At 50.8% G+C, this 20,893-nt stretch overlaps 1 protein-coding gene across 15 annotated transcripts in view; it reads left to right on the plus strand.

Annotated features, from left to right (window-relative positions):
• The window catches only part of ANK1 (ankyrin 1), a 207,698-nt gene that overhangs the window by 95,775 nt on the left and 91,030 nt on the right, over positions 1-20,893 (plus strand). Inside the window, exon 1 of one of the 15 annotated variants that reach the window (XM_032328996.1) lies at positions 5,570-5,574. The exons of 13 other annotated variants lie outside the window; for them this stretch is intronic. In XM_032328996.1, the coding sequence (XP_032184887.1) occupies positions 5,572-5,574 (3 nt within the window). In that variant the 5' untranslated portion in view covers positions 5,570-5,571. Of the gene's footprint in view, positions 1-5,569; positions 5,575-13,576; positions 14,143-20,893 lie in introns of those variants that run through there. One more of the 15 variants, XM_032328992.1, reaches the window with a different exon arrangement.

Consider the following 20,893-nt stretch of genomic DNA (forward strand, 5'->3'; position numbering starts at 1 on the left):
TTGTCATCCTTCTGGGCCTAGAGATGAGGGGTTGTTCTCAGGCCTGGACATCTCTGCCTCTCCAGCTGTAATCAGAGCACGCAGCCCTGAGTGCAGGTTTTGAATTCGCCTTTCCTGGGTTTGGGAATGACGGCGTGCTTCTTCTTTTGCAGAAGACAGCAGCGGTGTGTGAGGGGGACATCAAAAGAGGGCAGAGAGGTAGGAAGTGTGGTGAGCTCAGAACTTGAGCACCCAGGGCTTGGCGGCTCCTGGGAAGGTGGGTCCCTCGGGGTCCTCCAGGCCTATGACGCCTGGGATGCGGCCCCCAAGCAGAAGACGCCTGGCCCAGCCGCTGGCTGGGGGTGGCTCCATGCGGTACCCGCCTGAAAGGTGTCTCTTGAATTGCACAACGTGGGGCCTCTTCAAACAGGGAAGAGCCACGAGGAGGGGAGCCAGCCGAGGGCCTGCACGTGGTCCAACATGGGCTGACTGGCTGGGAAAGCTGCAGAGGACAGGGAGGCTGGGGGAGGGCCGAGGAGATTTCGGGGTGAGGGGCAAGGCCACACAGGAACCCACTCCCCATCACTGAGAGAACCTCTGACTGAGTTTCACCTCCTCCCTCAAGCCTTCCAAATAGAGGCCCCAGTTCCAGCAGAAAGTGGTGGATTTTTTCCCAAAAAGGGAGACTTCCACAGACAGAAGCAGAGGGCAGAGACGTTTCTCCGTAGCATTTCTGGTTAGGGATTTCACCAGTTTCCTAGTGGGGCTCAACTGCAAGTTAAATGCTGGTCATTTTTTTTTTTTTTTTTTTTTTAATGTTGCATGTTCTCTCCCCATCCCCCACCTCTGGCTTGAAGTCATCCGTCCGGTGATCGGTACCACCCGTGCTGACAGAGAAAGAGCCCTCTGCCCTCCTCCCTGCCTCTCCCCTTCCCGGTCCCGCAGCCCCAGACTCCAATGCCCTTGGACCTGCTGTTTGTCTCCATGTTTGAGGCTGTGCACACGCACAGACACACACACACACACACACACACATTCCCTCAAAGTGGCCTGGGCGCCACTTTTTTTTTAAAAACCACTCAGGCCTTGGGCTCCAGGAAAACCATCAACCTGTGGGCCCAACAAGCATCGACCCACTTGGGTGGTAAGAATCTAGTGACGGAGAGAAGTCTGCTCCGCTCCCTTCTCCCTGGGGGGCGGGGGATGTAGGAGGATGTCTAACCCTCCCCTCCTCCCCAGGAGAGAAGAATCAGCTGAACACTATAATAATGAGTCACTCAGGTTAACTCAACACACTCCTACAGGCATTTGAAAAATGTTAATGCTATTTATGAATTCCGTCAGCATCCGAGAGGAAATAATTGGAAGTTACTGGTTGAAAATCGAGAGGAGGTGAACTTGGGCCTCCTCTCCGGTGTGATTAGCCAGCTGCATTCCGGGGCAGCCCCGGGGAGGCGCCCCGGGTCCGTTTCAGCTGTCTGTGACTTCCGCTTCCCTCATTGGCCTCGGGATAGGGTAGGCCCTTAGCAAATGCTAAATAATAATTAGAGTAAGTGGCCTGGACAAAGCTGTTGTACACACCCAGCTGCCATTAGAGAGCGGGGACCTTCCCTGGTGTACTCTCCTCCGTTTCCCAGACAGAACTGACGTCTGGTTTATTTATGATGTCCTCGGAGTTCCCAGGCTTTCTGTCCTTCCTGCCCTTCCACAGTCTCGGTGTCCATGAGAGCTGAAAGCTCATAAGAGCAGGATTGGGTCCAGGTTGCAGAGTTCAAATCCTGACTCTACCACATACGTGCTGTGTGACCCCGGGCAAGTTTGTTAACCTCCCTGTGCCTCTGTTTTCCCCTCGTAAAATAAGGGCCATGAGAGCATGCACCTTCTGAAGTTGCTGTGAGGATTAAATGAGTTAGCACTACTCATGTATTTAGGGTATTTTTTTGCATTTCTATTCATAAGAGTAAATGGAATGTAACATTTCCTTTTTAACAATATCCCTATCAGGTTTTGTGTTTTTTTTAAAGATTTTATTTCTTTATTTGACAGACAGAGATCACAAGTAGGCATAGAGGCAGACAGAGAGAGAGAGAGAGGAGGAAGCAGGGTCCCTGCTAAGCAGAGAGTCCGATGCGGGGCTCAATGCGGGGCTCAATGTGGGCCTCGATCCCAGGACCTTGGGATCATGGCCAGAGCTGAAGGCGGAGGCTTTAACCCACTGAGCCACCCAGGCTCCCCGCCACCCCTGCCCCAATCAGGTTTTGATGTCAAGATTATGCTTATAGAACAAGCTAGGAAGTTTACAGTCATTTTCTATTTTCTGGAAGTTTGTGTAAGGTTGGAGTTATTTTTCCTTAGTGTATAAATCCCTCACTAATAAAGCTATCTGGGCTTATAGTTTTCTTTCTGGTAAGGTTTAATTATGGGTTGTTTTTTTATTAAAGTCTCAGTAAGGGAACCTCGGTGGTACAGTCAGTTGAGCACCTGCCTTCCGCTCAGGTCGTGACCCCGGGATCCTGGGAATGAGCCCCACATCGGGCTCCCTGATTGGTAGAGAGCCTGCTTCTTTCTCTCCTCCCCAGTTGTGCTTCTCTCTGTGCTCATCTCTGTCTCTGTCTCTTAAAAAAAAAAAAAAGTCTCAGTAAGTTGAAATTTTTTTCAAGGAATTCTTTAATTATTTTTGAATTTTCAAATTTATAGACATTAAGTGTTCATAATGGTTTTGTTATCTTCTTCATTTCGAAAGGATCTGTAGTGATGTCCCTTACTTCATTCCTGATGTAGGTCCTTGTGCCTTTTCTCTTTTTTCTTGATCCATCTTCCCAGGGACTTACCTTTTTTTTTTTAGTTATTTTAAAGAAGGAGTACTGGGTGGCTCAGTCAGTTGAGTTTCCATTTCTTTCGATTTTGGCTCCGGTCACCATCTGAGTCATGAGATCCGGCCCTGGGTCAGGCTTCATGCTCAGCAGGGAGTCTGCTTAAGATTCTCTCCCTCTCCCTCTCCGTTTATCTCTCCCCTGACCCCTCTGACCATGTGTGTGCATGCTCTCTCTCTCTCTCTTTAAATAAATAATAAATCTTTTTAAAAATAAAGAAAAACCTTTGACTTAAAAAAAAAACAATAAATGAGTTAGCACTTACAGGATGCTTAGAACAGTGCCTACCCCATAGTAAGCACCCCCAAATGTTACCTGTTATTGTATCTTTCTTTGGTTTCCTCACCGGAGAGTGCTTCTACCGTCTTGTCCCATGGGCATCCAAAGATGCAGAGAATCTGTGGGTGTAGAGCAGGGCACTCCAGACCCAGTGAGAGGCGTGTCTCAGGGGTGGCAGAGGGGTGGGGTAGAGCACTAGAATGTTCTTTGACCACATCAAGCATACTGCTCACAACCTATGCCTTTCCAGATACCACACACTCCGTCTCTGCCTGAGCTGAGGCCTCTGCTCCGGCACCACCTCCTCACAGAGGCCTCCTGTGCCTACCCCTGCGTCCCATCTCACTCTCTTCCCTTTCCCCTGTGATTGTTTTTTCTCACTTCCCTGTAGGATCAGTATCTTGTTGCCCCAGCCATCCACTTTCCCTCTCTCCCATTAGAATGCAAGCTCTTTGAGGGCAGGAGTCTGTTCAGTGATAGGTCCTGAAGAGTGTCTGGCACCTACCAAGCATACAGATATATACGTTTTTTTTAAGTAAGCTCTGTGCCCAACGTGGGGCTTGAACTCATGACCCCGAGATCAAGAGTCATGTTCTCCACCACCGGAGCCAGTCAGGTGCCCCAGTACAGATATTTTTTGAACGGATGAATGAATCCAAAAACCATCATCTCGTTTTCCTGTTTGCATAAAACCTTCGTGAAGGTTTTATGCAACCTCACAACAGGAGACATTTAAAACGTTAAAAGCTGTACTCTTATTTGGAATGAATTATTCTTTTACATAATATTCACACAGTTCCCTAGAGTAGACATATTTCTTTTGTTGCCATACATATATAGGTGTATTTACAAGTGTTTGTTTCTGGATCCGTGTGTTCCGTCTTCTGTAACCAGACACCTGGAGCATGGGGGCAGGGGGTGCAAATTGAAACTGATCTCCATGACTTCCTAAAAGCTGGCAGTCAGTCCTTGAGGTTTGGTTCAAATCTCACTGCTCTATAAAAGATTTCCCTGAGAGCTGTCGCCCCCTCGGACCTTAGCCTCTCCTTTGAACTACTGGCATGTCTTATGGGAACCTCTCATTTGGTTTTATCCGGGCCACGGGGCATCTCTTACTGAAACTTTCACGCTTTTATTGTCCTATTTATTTTCCATACAACAGTATCTTTCTGTCTGCTGGTTTGCAATCTTCCCAAGGGTGATAACCTTGGAATCTGCTGATTTATGTCTTCCATCTGGTTCTTGGACTGCACATGGCAATTCAACAGTTCATATCTGAATGGAAGCATAAATGAATGAGAAGCAGATCTATGAGCACCACCAAGCCTTATGTCAACCATTTATCTTTGTTACCCTCACCTTAAAAGCATCTGAGGGACCAAAGGTCAATATGGATATTGGCAATGATTTTCCTTTGGAAATGTTGCTGGGTCTCTTTGTATCTTATTTCAGAAATCCTGGAAATGTTTCTCTCTCTCTCTCTCTCTCTCTGGAGGCAAGAATCAGCTCAGTCATTATAGAAATGATAATGGGTTTTTTAGTGATACTTGGTTCACTGCCCATTTCTCTTGTTCTTTCTCCAATACTCAACATACTTCATTTAGGAGTTCAAGGTCAGGAGTGCTGAGAAAGGTCATTGTGAAAAACAAGCTTGTAGAAGTACTTGACCAGGTTGATTTTAGAGTACAAGAAAGATATTCATAAAGTCACAAAATTTTAGCTATGGAAAGCACATCAATACTTCTAGAACACTTTACTTCTTTAAAAAGATATGAAGCCAGGGTTTTAAGAAGGGGGCTGTCTAGATATGCTTCATCATTGTACAGTTTAGAAAGGTCCAAATGAGTAGCACACCTCGGGATTCACCCATTGTAGGTGGGGATTTTTGCAGATGAGCGGGACAGAGAGAAATGCGGATGTGGCTGATGATTTAGGACTCATTTCCTCACTTTTTATTTAAATAATTATAAAAGCGGTGGTATAAATACTGTATGAAATGATATCATAAAGAGAAGCCAGGCAGAATTCACACGGGGATTAAATGGAAAGATAATGGTCTCTATTCAATGATTAAGAATAATATAATGAGCCCCATGTGATTAGTGTGTGTAGCACCTGCTCTTGTGGCCTTGGTGGATAAAGAGAAAACCCGCCTGTGAACTAGAAGGCAGATACCGAGGTGTTCTTCAGTGGTAACCGCCAAGACGCTGTCAAGAGGAGATTAAGAGGATCTTGAAGGAAAGAGCCTGTTCTCCTGTGTTAGGTTGTGAGAAATGGCAAAATTCAGGAGATGGTAGGAGACGGTAGGAAGGCCAGGTTTAATTGGGTTTAATTGCTCTGAAATGGTTTGGCTCCGGGAAGAGAAAAGAAACCCCCTCAGTCAGCATTTGGCCAGCTGGGTCTGCTCTGACAGTCAGGGCCCCAGTGAAAGGGAAAGAAGATGGTTCCACAGCACAGAGTCCCTGAGGACCCCACTACCTCGTTATCCCTCCCAGGGTTGGGGACCCAGGGCCAGCTGTGGAAGCTTAGCACCTGCTTCCTGGGGCTGTTTGCACCTGGCTCCAAAGGGGGTGTTACTGAAGTTACTGTGATAATTCTAGGGAACTCAGTTGGACTGGGGTTCAAATCCATCTTATTGTCTCAAGACTCTCCATTTCCCCAACACTTTGGGAAGAGGTGATCGTGGCTTGGTGCCCTCTCATTAAACCCTTTAGGGCCTAGGGTCATGTAAACATTTCCACGTCGAACCTACCTCTGATTGGGGCTGGGGTCTCTTCTGATGAGCGGGAATCCCAAATTAATAGAGACCCTGAGTTGTATTCAAATTTCAAGACCAAGCCATTCTTCCAGATTCTTCCATATCTTGGTCTTGTATTCAAGACCAAGCCATTCTTCCTGGAGAACACTGAGCTTCACTTTTCTCATCTACCCCCCCACAATACCTTAGCTCATATAATCAAGCAAAACCCAGAGCCGCTCTCTTCCCTCTGCTTCATGCGCTGCCCAGAGCACCATCGTGCTCTTTGGTGACTTTGGGCAAATGACTTCATGTTTTTGGGCCACAGCTGGTCTTCTTTGAGATGCGAACACTAATGGCAGCTACGTCCAAGGGTGATTGTGAGGATCAAATGTGTTGACATCTAAAATGCTTAGGATAGTGCCTCGCTCTTAAATCTTACCTCCTATATTGTCAGCATCTTTCCCCTTCCTGCTCTTGGATCTGTACCTCATTGGCACCAGAGTGAAATATTATGGGCCAGAGGGGAGCAGAGGGGGTCACAAGGTGTGATCTTCCCAGGCCTCATAGTGGGTGTCTCAATACTACCTCCCCCAAGCTGGGAAAACCTTGCTCCAGAAGCTGGATGACCTTCAGGGGGGCACGGACCCCTCTGGAATTCTCTTGGCAGGTCAGGCTGACTATGGGCCATCCATTCCGGCACTCTTCAGGGAGAATTATTCAAATTATGGAGAGGGCCTGAGCAGATCTCCTGGTCAGTCACGTAGGGCCGTCTGAAGGAAGACGTGAACATCCTTTGGAAAGGGAGCCATGGGGTTCACTGCCAAGAGTCAAACCCATATGGCAGTTAGGGGGAAAAAAAAAAGGTTGTGCATCTTAACAAGTGCAGGTGTGAAATGAGGTTGGTTTTGTAGCTTCTCCCTGTACAGCAGGCTGCAGAGGTTTCTGTAAGGTGTGGAAGAACTGGGCAGAGTGGAGTGAACCGGGCCATTCTCGAACTGTGGCTCGTATGCGTTTTCCAAAATGTGTGTAATTTCCACCCTGAGTCTTGACTTCCCCTCACTCGGCAGCCAGGCAGTATGTTCTGAACCTAGCCAGGGCCTCACGTGGTGGCAAGAATGGAGCATGGCGACGGGACACGAGCCAGCACTCCTGATGAGGGGGGACGCCTTATCGCACCCCGTGACACGTCACCGTCCTCCCCCACCTCAGCAGACAGATGCGACCATCAGGGAGCCGCCAGCCTCATTGCCTCAGGAGTGAGGAAGCACACTGGCTTTGTCGGGGCTGGGCGGGCAGTTTCACGCTAACAGAGACTGGTAAGGAGGAGAAGCCTAGAGGTGTGCCCTGGGGCAGCACACCTTTCCTACCTCACAGCCGGGGCTCGCCCCCAACTTGGGAAATGACAGGGGTTCCCAGGCTATTTCTACAGGGGCCACCACAGCGTGTGGGGAAATGAACCATTGGGCCAACCGGCACAGAACAGCTGATTTTTTCTTTTCCCCCATGGATGTGACTCATTTTAAAATCGGAATTGAATGAATTTCTTTGGATTCCACTTCACTCCCATTTCCCGAGCCTCTGGCGTGCAGTCTGTATCATGCTAGCACTCACGTGTGTTGTTTTTTTGACCCGCCTGGCTGAGACCTGTAGTTCACGCGGCTTCTGTGCGCGGCGTGGAGATGCGAGATGAAGACTATGACAAGATCCCTCATCTCCTTCTTACTTCCCTGCCTGGCTAGACCTGGCTGGTTCCAGAACCGCCGGGCAGGCAAAAGCTTTTGCTTATTCTCAAGGCACTGAGTTCTTTAGGAATTCCAGTTCTATTTCTTATCCAAAACCAGAAATGGATACTGTAGTTGAAATTTGTTATTGTACATAAAACATTCTGCTCTCTACATCTGGTTATTGGATGTGAAACGGTGACGTTCAGATGCCTCTTTGCCTCTCACTGTTGGGAAAATAATCCTGTCCCCTGCAGACTTGCCACTGGGGTCCTCCTCCCTCCTTCCTCTCCAGCCCAGGGACAGGATTTCCGGGGTGCTGGACATGGAGACCACTGGGGAGGTCAGGTTTTGTTGACCCCTCCCACTGACAAACTCTTGGCCGTGAGCTCAGCCATGCTCATGTTCCAGAGCACATGATTTGAAAATCAGAGAAGGGAATGACAAGAATATTCAAAAGCACATTGATTTTTCACACCAGGAGTGGGGATATGCCCAAAAAAAAAAAAAAAAAAAAATCTCAATACTGAAAACAGATCCAGAGCATAAAACACTTTCCCAAATCAAGGGCTTGTGAGGGGTCAAATTCCACCGACGTCGAGTCAGAGTGGGCTTACAAGAAAAAGATCCCTTAGGAAGGAGAGTCATTATCTGGTCCCAGGAGTAAGGGGAACCCGTGGGGTATGTGGAGAGAAAATCCCGGATTCAGCCGTGCTGTCCCGTCTTCTCTGCAGCAATCCCGGGTTTAGTGCTGGACTTCTCTGGATTCCGTGTAGCACCTTTCTCATGGGTTTAAAAATAGACTCTGGGCCTGCCAACCCTCTTAAAAGGAACATGATAGAGATCAGTGCCAGCACTGTGGGACCTGATACCAGGCTCTGATCACCTCCCTAAATAGAGTCCACACTCGAGATCCCTTGTCGGCGAGGCGGGCGCCCGGAGCTACCCAGCTGGCCACTCGGTGCTCGCCATGCAAAATCAAATAGCCAAACAACCAGCAAGACAAGACAAATAGCAAGACAAGACCGTCTTGTCTCCTTTCCCCTTTCTTCTCTCACCATCGAAAAGCTTAAGGAATTACAAGGTCTGAAGGGAGTCAGAGTGGATTTCTTAGTCCATTCGGCATAATAGCTAAAGCATATATTCTGCCAAATGGTTTCCTGATTCATCATTGGGCCGGGGAGTGGGAGCTAGCGAGGAAGGGCACAACCGTGTCTCCGCGAGGAATGACATCTTCCCAGCACCCAGCAGCCGTGCTCTTGATGGTTTACAAACTCCCCGGGGTGGTTGATGGCTGGCTCCATGGGCGATAAAGGAGCCTGCTTTTCCCAGTAAAGGGTGGGGTTCCTGGTACCCTCTCTTATCTGTGCCCAGGGGCCCTGGGAGCCGGGGTGACTCCCTGTGTGCGCGAGGGCCCGGCCAGATAGAAGAATGGCAGAGGGCAAAGCTGTATTTGTCAGAAGGCCGTGGGGAGCAGAGGCAGGGATGCTGCCAAGGGAACTGTCAGACGCAGGGTTCGGGAGCGGGGCTTGAGCTGGACACACGACTGGAAACTTCTCTTCATGGCAGAGGAACTGGACACGGAAATGGCCCACGATCAGTCCAAGGGGCTCTAGTCGCTGTAGCAGAGTGCTGGGGGAGCTCTGGGGGTCCTGTTCTCAGCCACGGATGTTGGACCTTGGGGAAGCTGTCCCTAGGCCCTAATTTTCTGCAACGGACAGGAGAATCAGCGATCCCCTACACCTCTGGGGTGGGAAGGATTCACCTTTGACAAAAGCTTGAGTTGAGAAGAAGGAAGGGAGAGGAGGGAGAAAGGGGTCAACTGTCATTTTACTGAATACGTGCTTTATGCCCCATAGCGGCGCTGGGCATTTTTATGTGATTTTCATAATACCTGGAGAAGGGAGTCCCCTTATTTTAATTTTACTGAGGAAGAAGACAACGCTGAGAAGAGTTATTTCCTTTATCGAAGGCGAGACAGCTCAGCCACAGCGGGTGGGCCTACTGACTTTGAGTATGTTAAGGCCACCCAGGAAAGCAAACAGTGCTGTTGTCTGAGTTGATGGCAGAGGATTAAACCAGAGGCGCAGGAGGGGATGTGTGTCCCTCACTGAACGGCAGGGGAGGAGCCTTGTTGCCCAGGGCCTGAGGTGCCAGGAGGCCCCTCTCTGGAATCCTGGGTTGGCCCCGAATTCGTCAGCTCTCATGTTCCTTTAGAGAGGAGGCAGTTTGGGTTCAGGCTGGCTGCTTGCCTGAAGCTGCGTGTTCCTGTTCCCCCAACACATTCTGGGGAGGCACCATCATCTGGAAATCCCATGTACCTGAGAGTCTTGGCTCCAGGCTTTTGAGCAAAAAGACGTGTTCTCCCAGTTTCTGGAAGAACTAGATTCATGGAGGCATTCACAACAGGGGGCCCCAAACACTGTTCTGGGCCCCCACTGCCTGCCCCCCGGGAGGTTTCCGTGTCACACAGTGAATAGCCCCGGAGCTGGAATTGGCCCAGGGGCCCTCTAGCCCCTCATTAGACAGGCCCCAGGCTTGTCTGCCCAGGGACCTGCAGAGACCATGGGTAAAATATTTAGCAAGATTAGAAAAACCCTATAGACACCATGAACCTGCAGGCTGGAACAAGTGGCCCCGTGTCCTTCCTCAGAAACCCCGTTTTTTTTCTCTAGCCCATCAATTCCTTTCTGTCGCTTACTTGGGTTTCAGCAACGCGACCTGGCAGACCTCGTGGGCACACTGAATTCCTGCAGTAAAAAGTGCAGCCCTCAGGTCTGGAAAGGAAAGGAAACGGGCAAGGAGCAGGATGGTTGCGCATTGTCTCGGGTGTGGTTGTCATGGGGGTGGAGGAGGGACAGTCAGTTCAGGGGGAAAATAATAATCCCTTATCCTTTGGAATGCCTAGCGCCCAGAGACACCTCGGTAAGTTTTGTAGTTTTTTCTGTGCTGCTATAGGCCTTATGGAATGGTGAGCTGTCTGTCTCTGCTCTCCTGAAGGATCCCAGGAAAGACTCAGCCCTTTCTGAATCATGAGTTCCATTAAGTCACATCCCCGACAGCTGGAAAGTTCTTTCTGTCTAAATGTCTAATGGAAATCTTCTCTACATCAGTTGAACCCCATGACTTCCCATTTGCTTATGACGGTGGGTCTCTGCAGTCAGTCGGCAGCACATATGGGACACCGCTGCCCAGCACTGTGCTTCTCCCCTGGGGGGAGCAGGTGGGGGAGGGAAGGGCAGGGTTCAGGAATACAGAACATTTGAACCAAACCGCTTCTCGTTTACAGCATTTACAGCCGTTTACAGCGGCATCATGGTGATCAGGCTACCATACCTGGAAAAGATACCATATAATTAGGCCCTTCCTGGTGCTCTGGGCTCTTTGTGTGCTAGGGGACTTTGCATCCAAAGGGCCATATCCTTCAGCCTTCTCTTCTTTAGTGCCAATCACTTCAGCTCCTATAACCTCGGGTCTTACTCAGCAACACGTATGAAGCTGTTTCCTTTCTTCTCCTCTTGGGCCTTGCCTCTTTGCATATTTAAGTTGCAAAGCCTCAATCCTAATGAGGTCATGGCTAACGTCAAGGATTCTTGGCAGTCCCGAATACTCAGGTCCTCTGATCATACCTCATCATCTTTCTCATCTGTGAGAGTACCGTCCTGGTTGTGGTCAGCTTCTGGTTCCCTGTAACTATGTCGTGACATCCTTTTTCTTTGTGACTGTGTATAACCCATAGTGTTGTACAGTACAAAGGACACTGGGCTTAAACGGTTATAAGACCTGGGTACCAAAATTAGACTGGGAATGTTTTCATATTTAACTATGATATTTCACTTTATTTGCAAGGTCTTAATTTATCACACCTTTAAAAACAGATATTCTGGGGATGCCTGGGTGGCCGAGTCATTAAGCAGCTGCCTTCGGCTCAGGTCATGATCCCAGGGTGCTGCGATGGAGCCCCGCATTGGGCTCTCTGCTCGGCAGGAAGTCTGCTTCTCCCTCTCCCACTCCCTCTGCCTGTGTTCCCTCTCTCATTATGTCTCTCTCTGTCAAATAAATAAAATATTTTTTTAAAAAAACATATTCTGTATATAAAGAATGCTTAAAATTCAACAATAAGAAAACAAACAGCCAGATTCAAAATCAGGCAAAAGATTTGAACAGATAAATCATCAAGGAAGATATGTGGATGGTGCGTAATCCCCTGAAAAGATGTTTAACACCGTTCGTTATTAGAGAAAGGCCAGTGAACGCCAGAGTGAACTCCTGCCGCACATCTGTTAGAATGTCGACACTAGGGCTGACCGTCCAAGTACCGGCGGCCGTGCGGACCAGCCGGCGGGAGGGAAGAGGAAGGAGGCTGGAGGAGGCTGGAGGATGCAAGAGGGAGCTTTTGGAGGTGATTTTGGAGGTTCGTTATCTGGGTTGTAGTGTTGGCTTTATGGGGGTGTACATAGCATTTTAAATATGCTGTTCATGGTATATCAGTTAAACCTCAATAGATCGGTTAGGAAAAAGAGTCGATCTTTTATTGCGCGAGTCCCTTCTACCAGGGTTTTTTCAAGTGTCGTGCGTATTGATCTTCCATTTGGGTAGGGCGTTTCCTCTTGCTCTCTCTAAACATCAATGTCGGAACAGTGCTTTAGAATCCCTTGAGCTATTCCACTGGGCTATGATCAGGGCTGTTCCAGTAACCATAATTTATTAATTGAAGCACTCTCCGTAGAGGATTTTAGCAAATCTGAGTGGCAGTTTTAAGAGGTGGGGGGCAAAGACCCTATAGGGATGTGTGCTTTAACAACATTTGCATGGGGAGAGAGGGGCTGGGGTACTTCCCCCACCCAGACATCTTGCCCTTTGGTATAGCAGGACAGGTGCTCCCCAGTCCCCTTGCAGAGGTGGCCGGGCCTGAATTTCATCCTGTAATGATGTTGAAGTTCTCGGACCCAGAATGTTCCGATGCTGCAGTCTTCAAATACCAGTGTTTTCACCCCTGTGGGGGAGAGTCAGTTGCGTTATATACTTCAGATCACTCTTCTTTGACAATATATTGACCTCTTCTCTTGATTTTTATTTATCCCACTTATTTGGGACTTTGCCTTAATTGTTGAACGACTTTGAAGAGCACTTCGCTTTGGAAAACACCCAGAGTTGTTTCTAACCTTCAGGAGCATGCCCCACATTATCTATTCCTGGCCCCAAGTACACTTCTGTTAGGAATCTTGCCAGTGCTGTTCGTGGAAGGGCTCTGGGTCCCCTGGACCCTCCATTTACTAGTGGTGACCGTGGTCCTGAACCTTTATCTCCCTGGGCTCCGTTTCTTGGTCCCTACAACCATAATAGCATCGTCTACCTTTTGGGGTGACTGTGAGGCTTAATTGAGGTAAGACAATGTGTCCGTCACCTAACGGGTGCTCAGTGCATTAATTCCTCACCAAGGCACACAGCTCTACCATACCCACGTGTCAGGGCAGGAGGGGTGGAAAAGAGCATTTGGGATTGTATCTTCCGATGCTATTTGAGCGAAGGGGAAGCCGGGCTCGCGATATAAAACATCCATGGTCTGAACAAGCAATTTCGCGGGGAGCCTAGTTACCTGGCATTGTTTTTGCTGATCACTTGTCATCACCTGTTCTTAACAATCTGGGGTCACCCCAAGGCTTGACCACCTCGCCCCCCCCCAACATGTTTTTGACATCTGTCCCTGAAATGACCTCAGGTGAGGATAGTCCCGGAACAGAAAACTAGGAGCTTCCAGCCTACCCCGGGTGATGTTTCATTAACCCCCTCAGGCTGGAGGGATGAGGGAGGTGGTAGTAGCAGATCTGGGTCCTGCCTCTCAGCTTCATTTTGCATCGCGGCTCTCTGGCAGAATCTGGAATAGGCTGATTAGCCGGTATCTCAGGACACGGTGTAAGAGCTCAAAACATGCAAATTGGTTATGGGGCATAAATAGACTTTGCTGAGCTCACCCTGGCCGTCTTTGCAGGCTCCGGGGCCCGTTCACTAGGGCAGTCGGGGTGGCGGGAGGCAGGGCGGGAGCTCCCTGCAGCTTGGAGCTCCTCACCTCCATTGGACGTGTGTGCCTCCCTTCTGCAGCGGCAGGACGCTCGCTCCCCGCCCGGCCGGCGGCACCTGCAGCTGGGGCCGCACCCCCACCCGCACCCTCCACGCACCCCCTCCGCTGGGCTTGGCAGCAGGTGCCTTCTCTCCGGAGATCGCTTCGCATTAACTTTCCCATCTGACATAATAATGGAGAGAAAATGAAGAGTTCCCATTAGCGGCTGGCTAGCTGGCTGGAGGGCGGGCGAGCGAGGGCAGGGTCCGGGCGCCGGAGCCCGCGCCGGAGCCCGAGCCCGCGCCCGAGCCCGAGCCCGAGCCGGGCGGAGGGAGCCTGTATTTTTAGCCAGATGCCGCGTAACTTGCTGGCGCTCCCCGCGCCGCCGAGCAGATAACGGGGGAGGGGGAGCAGGGAGCCGGGCTCGGATTTCAGCGCGGGCGCCGGACGATGGCAGCGAGACAGGGCAGGTCCGGTCCAGACCCTGCGGTGAGTGGACGGCCTGCTCGCGGCCGCTCGGGCGGGGAGCTCGGCGCGCACTGGGCCGCCGGCGTGCGGGGTCCGGGCCGCGGCGCCCCTGGCCGCGGGCTGCGGGTCCCGCCGGGCTCGGCGGGCGCCAACTTTCCGGGCGGGTGCGGGGACGCGCGCCGGCGGCCCTTCTGCTGCCTCACGCCGGCCGGGCGCCGAGGCTTCTAGCAGGATCCAGAGGAAAATTCCTTTGGCCTGGAGGCTGCCGCCGCCGCGAAGGGGCCGGTGGCGGGAGGCGGCCCGACCTGTGCCCGCCCGGGTGAGGCGGGCGCACGCGGGAGCGCAAGGGGAGGAGACCCGGACGCGCGGGGCCCACGCCGAGGCCGCGTCCCCTCGCCCCAGAGGACAGTCCCGCGGAGCGGTTTTGCTGCTGGGGACCCACCCGCGCCAGCACCCGCGGGGATGCCGCTTCCCTGGCCTTGGCCTTGGCGGAAGAGGGGGCGCCTTGCCCACCGCACATCTGACCCCTCAACCTTAAAAAGCCGTAGTGTTCCGAGGTCCTGGAGGTAGTGGGAAATGAATGGGGATGAGAAGAAGACAGACCTGCTGTGTGCTGGGGAGCAGGTGCCTTCCGGACACCCTGTCATCCTCGCGGCCCCCCCAGCTAGCCGTGTGTCGTTTCCGTTTTGGCCACGGGGCAACTGAGGTTTGGGAACGTGTAGGAGGCACAGCATCAAGTGGCAGGGCGGGATCACCCCAGATCTTCCCAGCATCGGGGTCCACTCGGACTCCTCACTCATCCCTGCATCACCCAGCCTCCAAGGGCAGAGGCAGGAAGTGCACGGGCTTGGCAGTTGTGTCGGGAGGTGATAAGGGAACCCGAGACTCCTGCTTGCCCCTTTGATGACACCTTAAGGACACCTTTAATATGTTCCATTCTACCTTGGCCAAAGGTAGTCCGGCTGGGGCTCCTGGAGAGAGTTCAGAAGCTTTCCCCACACAACTTTCTGGGAACAAAAATGGAAAACAACTAAAACACACGCTGTGGCCCAGGGGCCACTTGTGTTTCTCCATAGTCGGTGGGATAAAGGCATAGGCCACACAGAAGGGCACACCCGCTGTCGCTAGCTGTTCTTCTTGCGAGGCCTGACGGGGGCTCCTAGGAATAGCCAGGTGCTGCGTATAAAGGAGCGGTCAGACGTGGAGTTCAACCCGCAAACACAAGCAGACACAAGGCAATTCCCGGTCTAGAATTGCCGTCTGCCTTTGTCAGCTGGATACGTGGTGGATGGGGTTGTCCTCCCACCCCCACCTTAAAGGATCTGGAAATCTCTTCCTGGGAGTCCTGACAATGGCCTTGTTAAAGAAACTGCATTTTGCTCAAACAACATCCCTAGGGAAAGAGATATTCTCTTATTTCTATTATCTTATCGCTGTTTACTGATACTAGCTCAGTTTCCATTCACCTTTTTAGACCTGACTTTTGCACTAAAAGACCTTGAGAAAGTAATTCATGATTTGTCCTGAGCAAACTTGGCCCCAGAGAAGGTAAAAAGAGGCCCTGGGAGTCTCTTCCTCAGCCTGAAACTTAACTATGCTTGGCCTCTTCCGTGCTTATGTGTTCAGACACGCTGACATTTCATAGTGTGCTTCCGGCCTCTCCCTCCCAGGACACTGACCCCCCTGGGCTACTTATCTATTGCTATATTCGTATGACCCCACTCAGGAAGTGCAAGTTTAATAATAGTCTGGGTGTCTCAGGTAACCAAGGGTTCACCTCCGTTTTCCAAGCGGTCCTGATGGGAACTCGAGGCCCTTCCTTTCCCTTCCGTTACTTCCTCCTGAAGTGAGGGCCAAAGCGGGCATGGCCTCTGAGCACAGGGGGAAGGCTTCCTCCAGCCAGAGCTGAACTGGGAGCATTATGAGCCCTAAAAGTGATTGGCCCATGGAGCAGCATAGCACAGGGGTGTAGAGAAAGACCCTGGAGTTAGGCTGCTTGGATTCAAATCCTGGCCAAGCCATATGTTGGCTGTGTGACTTTGGATAAGTTACTTAACTTCTCTGTGACTCACACACTTCATCTAGGCAGAATAGACAATAAGTGCACCCGCCTCCTGGGATTATTGGGAGGGGCAAATGAATTATTTATGTAAAGTGTCTCAAACATAGTAAGGGATTTAGACAGACAGACTTGGGGCGCCTGGGTGGCATCGGCCTTCAACTCAGGTCATGATCCCAGGGTCCTGGGATCAAGCCCTGCCTCAGGCTCCCTCTGGAGGGAGTCTGCTTCTCCCTCTCCCTCTGTCCCTACATTCCACTAGCGCTCTCTCTCAAATAAATAAATACAACATTTAAAAAAAAAAAAAAAGGCAAACCTATTTTGCTATGAAAGGGAGTTCGGGGACATCATGTGGATTAGCCAGCAGGGAAGTGGGCCAAGGACGCGACAAAACGTGTATACACCTTCCTGCCCTCGACGCAGGCGCAGGCAATTTTCTTACAGGTAAAATTAGACTAACATGAAGCTCAAGATGAGGAAGGGGCAAAGACACGAGCAGGCAGCCTTGGTGGGGTGCTCAGAGGGGCGGGCAGCTCCTTGGTGTGATACAGGGTTCGGGGCCCTTGTGGACTGATTTTCTGGAACACAGCGAACAGCCTCCTTCAGGCCCTCTATCTAGTTTCCTCGAACAGAGAGGCCTCTCTGAGGCTGCCCCACATCCCAGGGACAGGTGGGACTTGGGGAGGGCCACGAATCCTGCTCCAGTTTATCAGAGCCCAGAGAGAGTCTGGTTAGCGTTTTGTCACTGTTGCCATTGTTGTTTCTCTGGTTAGTGTCTACTCGGGTAAACATTCTAAATGGAATGTGTTGGACTCATTTGACTCTCTTTCTGCCCTATTGGATTACACAGACCGTTCTTGGATGCACCAGGAAATTGCACCTGGGACAGGTCATTGACTTGGAGGTAATTGAATTAGATAGATGGGCAGCATGGTCTTGGAAGAACAAGGCGGTGAGAATGGGTCTCATATTCCAAGCAGGGTCATTTGCTGTATGGCTTAAATGTTCCCTAGCTTCAAGAGGTGCTCGCTGAAAGCTGGCGGAATGAATCCATGAGTGCGTGTGTGCACGAATGACCCCTTTATAACTCTGTCACTTTGTTTTTCAAATCATAAGGGCAGGGACCTATGTTCTGATTTTTTATTCTATTTCTTTTTGCCCTAGCAGAATCCTGGACTTGAAATAGGAGCTCAGCAAATGTATTGTACAATTAAACTGAGTGATACACAGTGGGAGTGACACCATTATCTATAATTCACCTGTAAGATACCCTGAGGATCCTGGGACTACTCTATGCTAGAGAAGGCCAAACAGAAAATGAAAAGACCTCAGCAATTGAACTTCACCTCTAACTGTATAGGTGACTTTAGCCAGTCACTTTATTCTTACCACTGGTTTTACTATCCCCAGAAGAAAGGGCTGGGATGTGATGGTCCCATTCTCGAGGCCTGTCTCGGGCTTACCATAGCCCTCAGAGTTAGAGCTGGGACTTGCCGGGGACCCTTTCCCTGCCATGGATTGACTCTTGATTGGCAAAGACATGTGGCTCCTCCCAGCTCCCACAGTCTGTTGGGGCGGCCCCAGGTTTAAAATTGCTGGGGATGCATCTCGGGGTCAAGGGCAGTGAAGTGGCTTGCATCAGGGAACCTTGGGCTGAATCCCAGAGTGCTAACTGCAGAACCCGAGCAAGTTATTAACCTTTCCAGACCTCAGCTTTATCACCTCTAAAATGGGGATGATGATGGTACCTACCTCCCCGGTTGTGATAAGGACAGATAGGTACCGTGTTGGAAAGACATGTGCCCAATGACTGATAATGACTGTTGTAATTCCATTCTTAGAGTGCACAAACCACATGCTTTTTCACTTTCCACAACCTACTCCTGACTGGGCTTTCCCTGCCCTCTGTTTATTTGCTTGTCTGTCTTTCATAAATATTGTGCCTCACTTCCTGGAGTCGGGTCCCCCGGAAGGCCACACTACTGCTGTGTCACGTTGCGCTGTTTTTATCTGCCATGCTCAGCTTTCCATCCTGAATGCTCTTATGTGCTGCAGAAGGTAGCTTGGGTAGGTGGGATAGGTTTCTCAAACACTCTCATTCTTGGGGAAAAATTTAGTTATTTTTCCCAACAGTTCAATCCAGACAGACTTTCTGATTCAGCCGGTACAGACGTTTCTCTGAGCGACTACACCTTGAGTCTGATTTCTCTGGGAATCTAGCTCACAGGGAACCAACAGAGCGATCCTCGTTTCTGGGATAGCTCCCCCACCGCAGAGGCCTAGCCGAGAACCTAAAAGGACATCAGGGGCCTTGTGTTTTCGGCCAAGGGGGATTGTAGCTTAGCAGACATTTCAGGCTCTGAAGGATTTCCAAAGAGGTGGAAGATTTGGTCCTTGCCCCAAGAAGTAAACAGTTTGTCTGCGGAGACAAAGATGTATTTAAAATACATTTAAAAAAAAAAAATCAAGCTCCTGTTTCTAGATTTTAAAATGGTTCATATTGAGTATCCAAGGACAGCTTCAGGGTCCCAGGAATAATCTGGGTGTGGGGCTGGAGGCAGACGGCCCGGGAGGACAAAGGAGGAGGGAGGAAGGGGCTTTCCTGCCCCCTGTGTTGGAGGCAGTGAGATCCAAGTGTGTGTATGGTATTTTTGGTTTTTGTTTTTAAAGATTTGTTTATTTATTTTAGAGAGGGGGAAGGGGCAGAAGGAGAAGGAGAGAGTCTTTTTTTGTTTTTATTTTTTGAGATTTTATTTATTTGATGGGGGGGTGGTTGGAGAGAGCACAAGCAGGGGGAGCAGCAGGCTGTGGGAGAAGGAGAAGCAGGATCCACTGAGCAAGGAGCGTGATGCAAGACTGGATCACCTGGGATGAAGGCAGATGTTTAGCCGACTGAGCCACCCAGGTGCCCTAAGGGAGAGAGAGCCTTAAGCAGACTCCACACTGAGCGCAGAGCCCCGCTGGGGCTCTATATCAAGACCCTGAGGTCACGACCTGAGCCCAAACCAAGAGTCGGACACCAAGCTGACTGTGCCATCCAGTCACCCCCTGCAGGTGCCCTCCCCCCAAGTGTGTGTATGTTGTGAACAGGTGGACGCAGAGCTTGGGTTTGAACTTACAGAATGGAGTGGGGTGTTGGGGGAGGGCATGTGGGGCTTGGAATATGAGAGGGTTGGCAGGAAATCAGGACTGTCGGGAGGTCAGCAAGGTAGGGGTGGAGTGGGGTGTGCTTGGAGGCCGAGGAAGGAAGCAGATCTTCTAGCGGCATCCTGGAGGCTGGAGGCGGCAGAGTGAAGGGACAGGACAGCCCTCCAGGGTGAAGGTAGTGTCTGCGCGGCTGGAAAGTCTTTTCTGCTGTGGATTGACTGTTTGATTGGCAAAGACACCTAGCTCTGCTCCGGGGAGGGGTTCAAGGTTTAATCGCGGACTTTTGTTTGACACCGTGTTCAGGATGCTGGCAGAAAACGGAAATTTATTCTCTGGAGGCCAGAGGTCTAAAATCCAGGTGACACAGGCCCGTGCTCCTTGTGGAGGCTTTCGGGGGAGGGGGGGGTCTGCTCTTTGCCTCTTCTAGCTTCTGCTGGTTGCTGGCTTCCTTGGCTTGCGGCTGTGCCACGCTGATGTCCGCCTCGGTCTTTCCATCAGGTTTTCTTGTGAGTGTGTGTCCCTTCTCTTGGATCTTTCATAAGGATACTTGTCAGTGGGTTTAGGGCCAGCCTACGTAATCTACATGGGTCTTGTCTCAAGACCTATAACTTAGTTACATCTGTACAGGCTCTTTTTCCAAATGCCAGGTTCCACGCATTCAGGCATGGACGTATCTGTTGGGGCCACCATTCTGCCCACCACAGCATGGTCTCCGAGGAGGAAGCATGAAGGAGGGAGACAGAGTACCCGTTCGAGGAGAGGGAACCATGAGGGGTGGGTGGGTCTCCTGAGGGACTGGTGGCGCACGCTTCATGCATGACGTGTCACGTGACAGCCCTTGCCCATCTGGACACGCACCCTGTGCCGAGCACAGAGCTCAGCACTTGTGCTGATAGGACAGTTGCAGTAGCCTGTATTACTCGGTAGCTGGGTCTCAGTGGCCATGGTGTTGGTGGCCGAGCAGCGGCCGTGGAAAGGGTTTGTTTTAGTCTCCTGCACGAGCGCTTCTGAGGGTCATCTGCCAGCTAAAGCTCACGTTAAGTTGGCAGCAGAGCAAGGAGGTCAAGTTCATAGATTTCAGAGGCAGGTTGTGTGCGTGTGAGTCCAGGGTAGGTTTCGTGCCTGCTGCGGGACTCTGCACGAGTGGCATCAGCTCTCTGCCCCTTGGCTTCTCATCTGTGAAAGGGGGGGGCGCAGAACTCCTTCTTGGAGTTTTCAGACAATGAGTATTAAATGTGTATCTCAGGGATATGTGAACAGATAGTCAACATGAGGGGCTGGTAATGGTTCTTAATGCTCAGTAAGTGCTAGGTGCTGGGTACTTAAAAAAACCAACCCGTAAAATAGTGGCCAGGGGCACCTGTAAGGTCCCCTTGATGCCCGCATCTGTGACTCCCTGGGGTCAGGGGCTCTGTGCTCTAGGCTCCTCCATAAGAACAAGGAGCCCTTGGGAACATCGAAGCAGCAGGACACCAGGCAGTACTGAATGTTCATGGTTGGACCAGGGTCCTTCTCAAAGGCTGGTCCATCATAGGCCCGAGCCAAGAGTGTTTGCTTATAAAGATA

The sequence above is a fragment of the Mustela erminea genome, chromosome 21, assembly GCF_009829155.1.
Source record: "Mustela erminea isolate mMusErm1 chromosome 21, mMusErm1.Pri, whole genome shotgun sequence".
Lineage (NCBI taxonomy): Eukaryota > Metazoa > Chordata > Mammalia > Carnivora > Mustelidae > Mustela > Mustela erminea.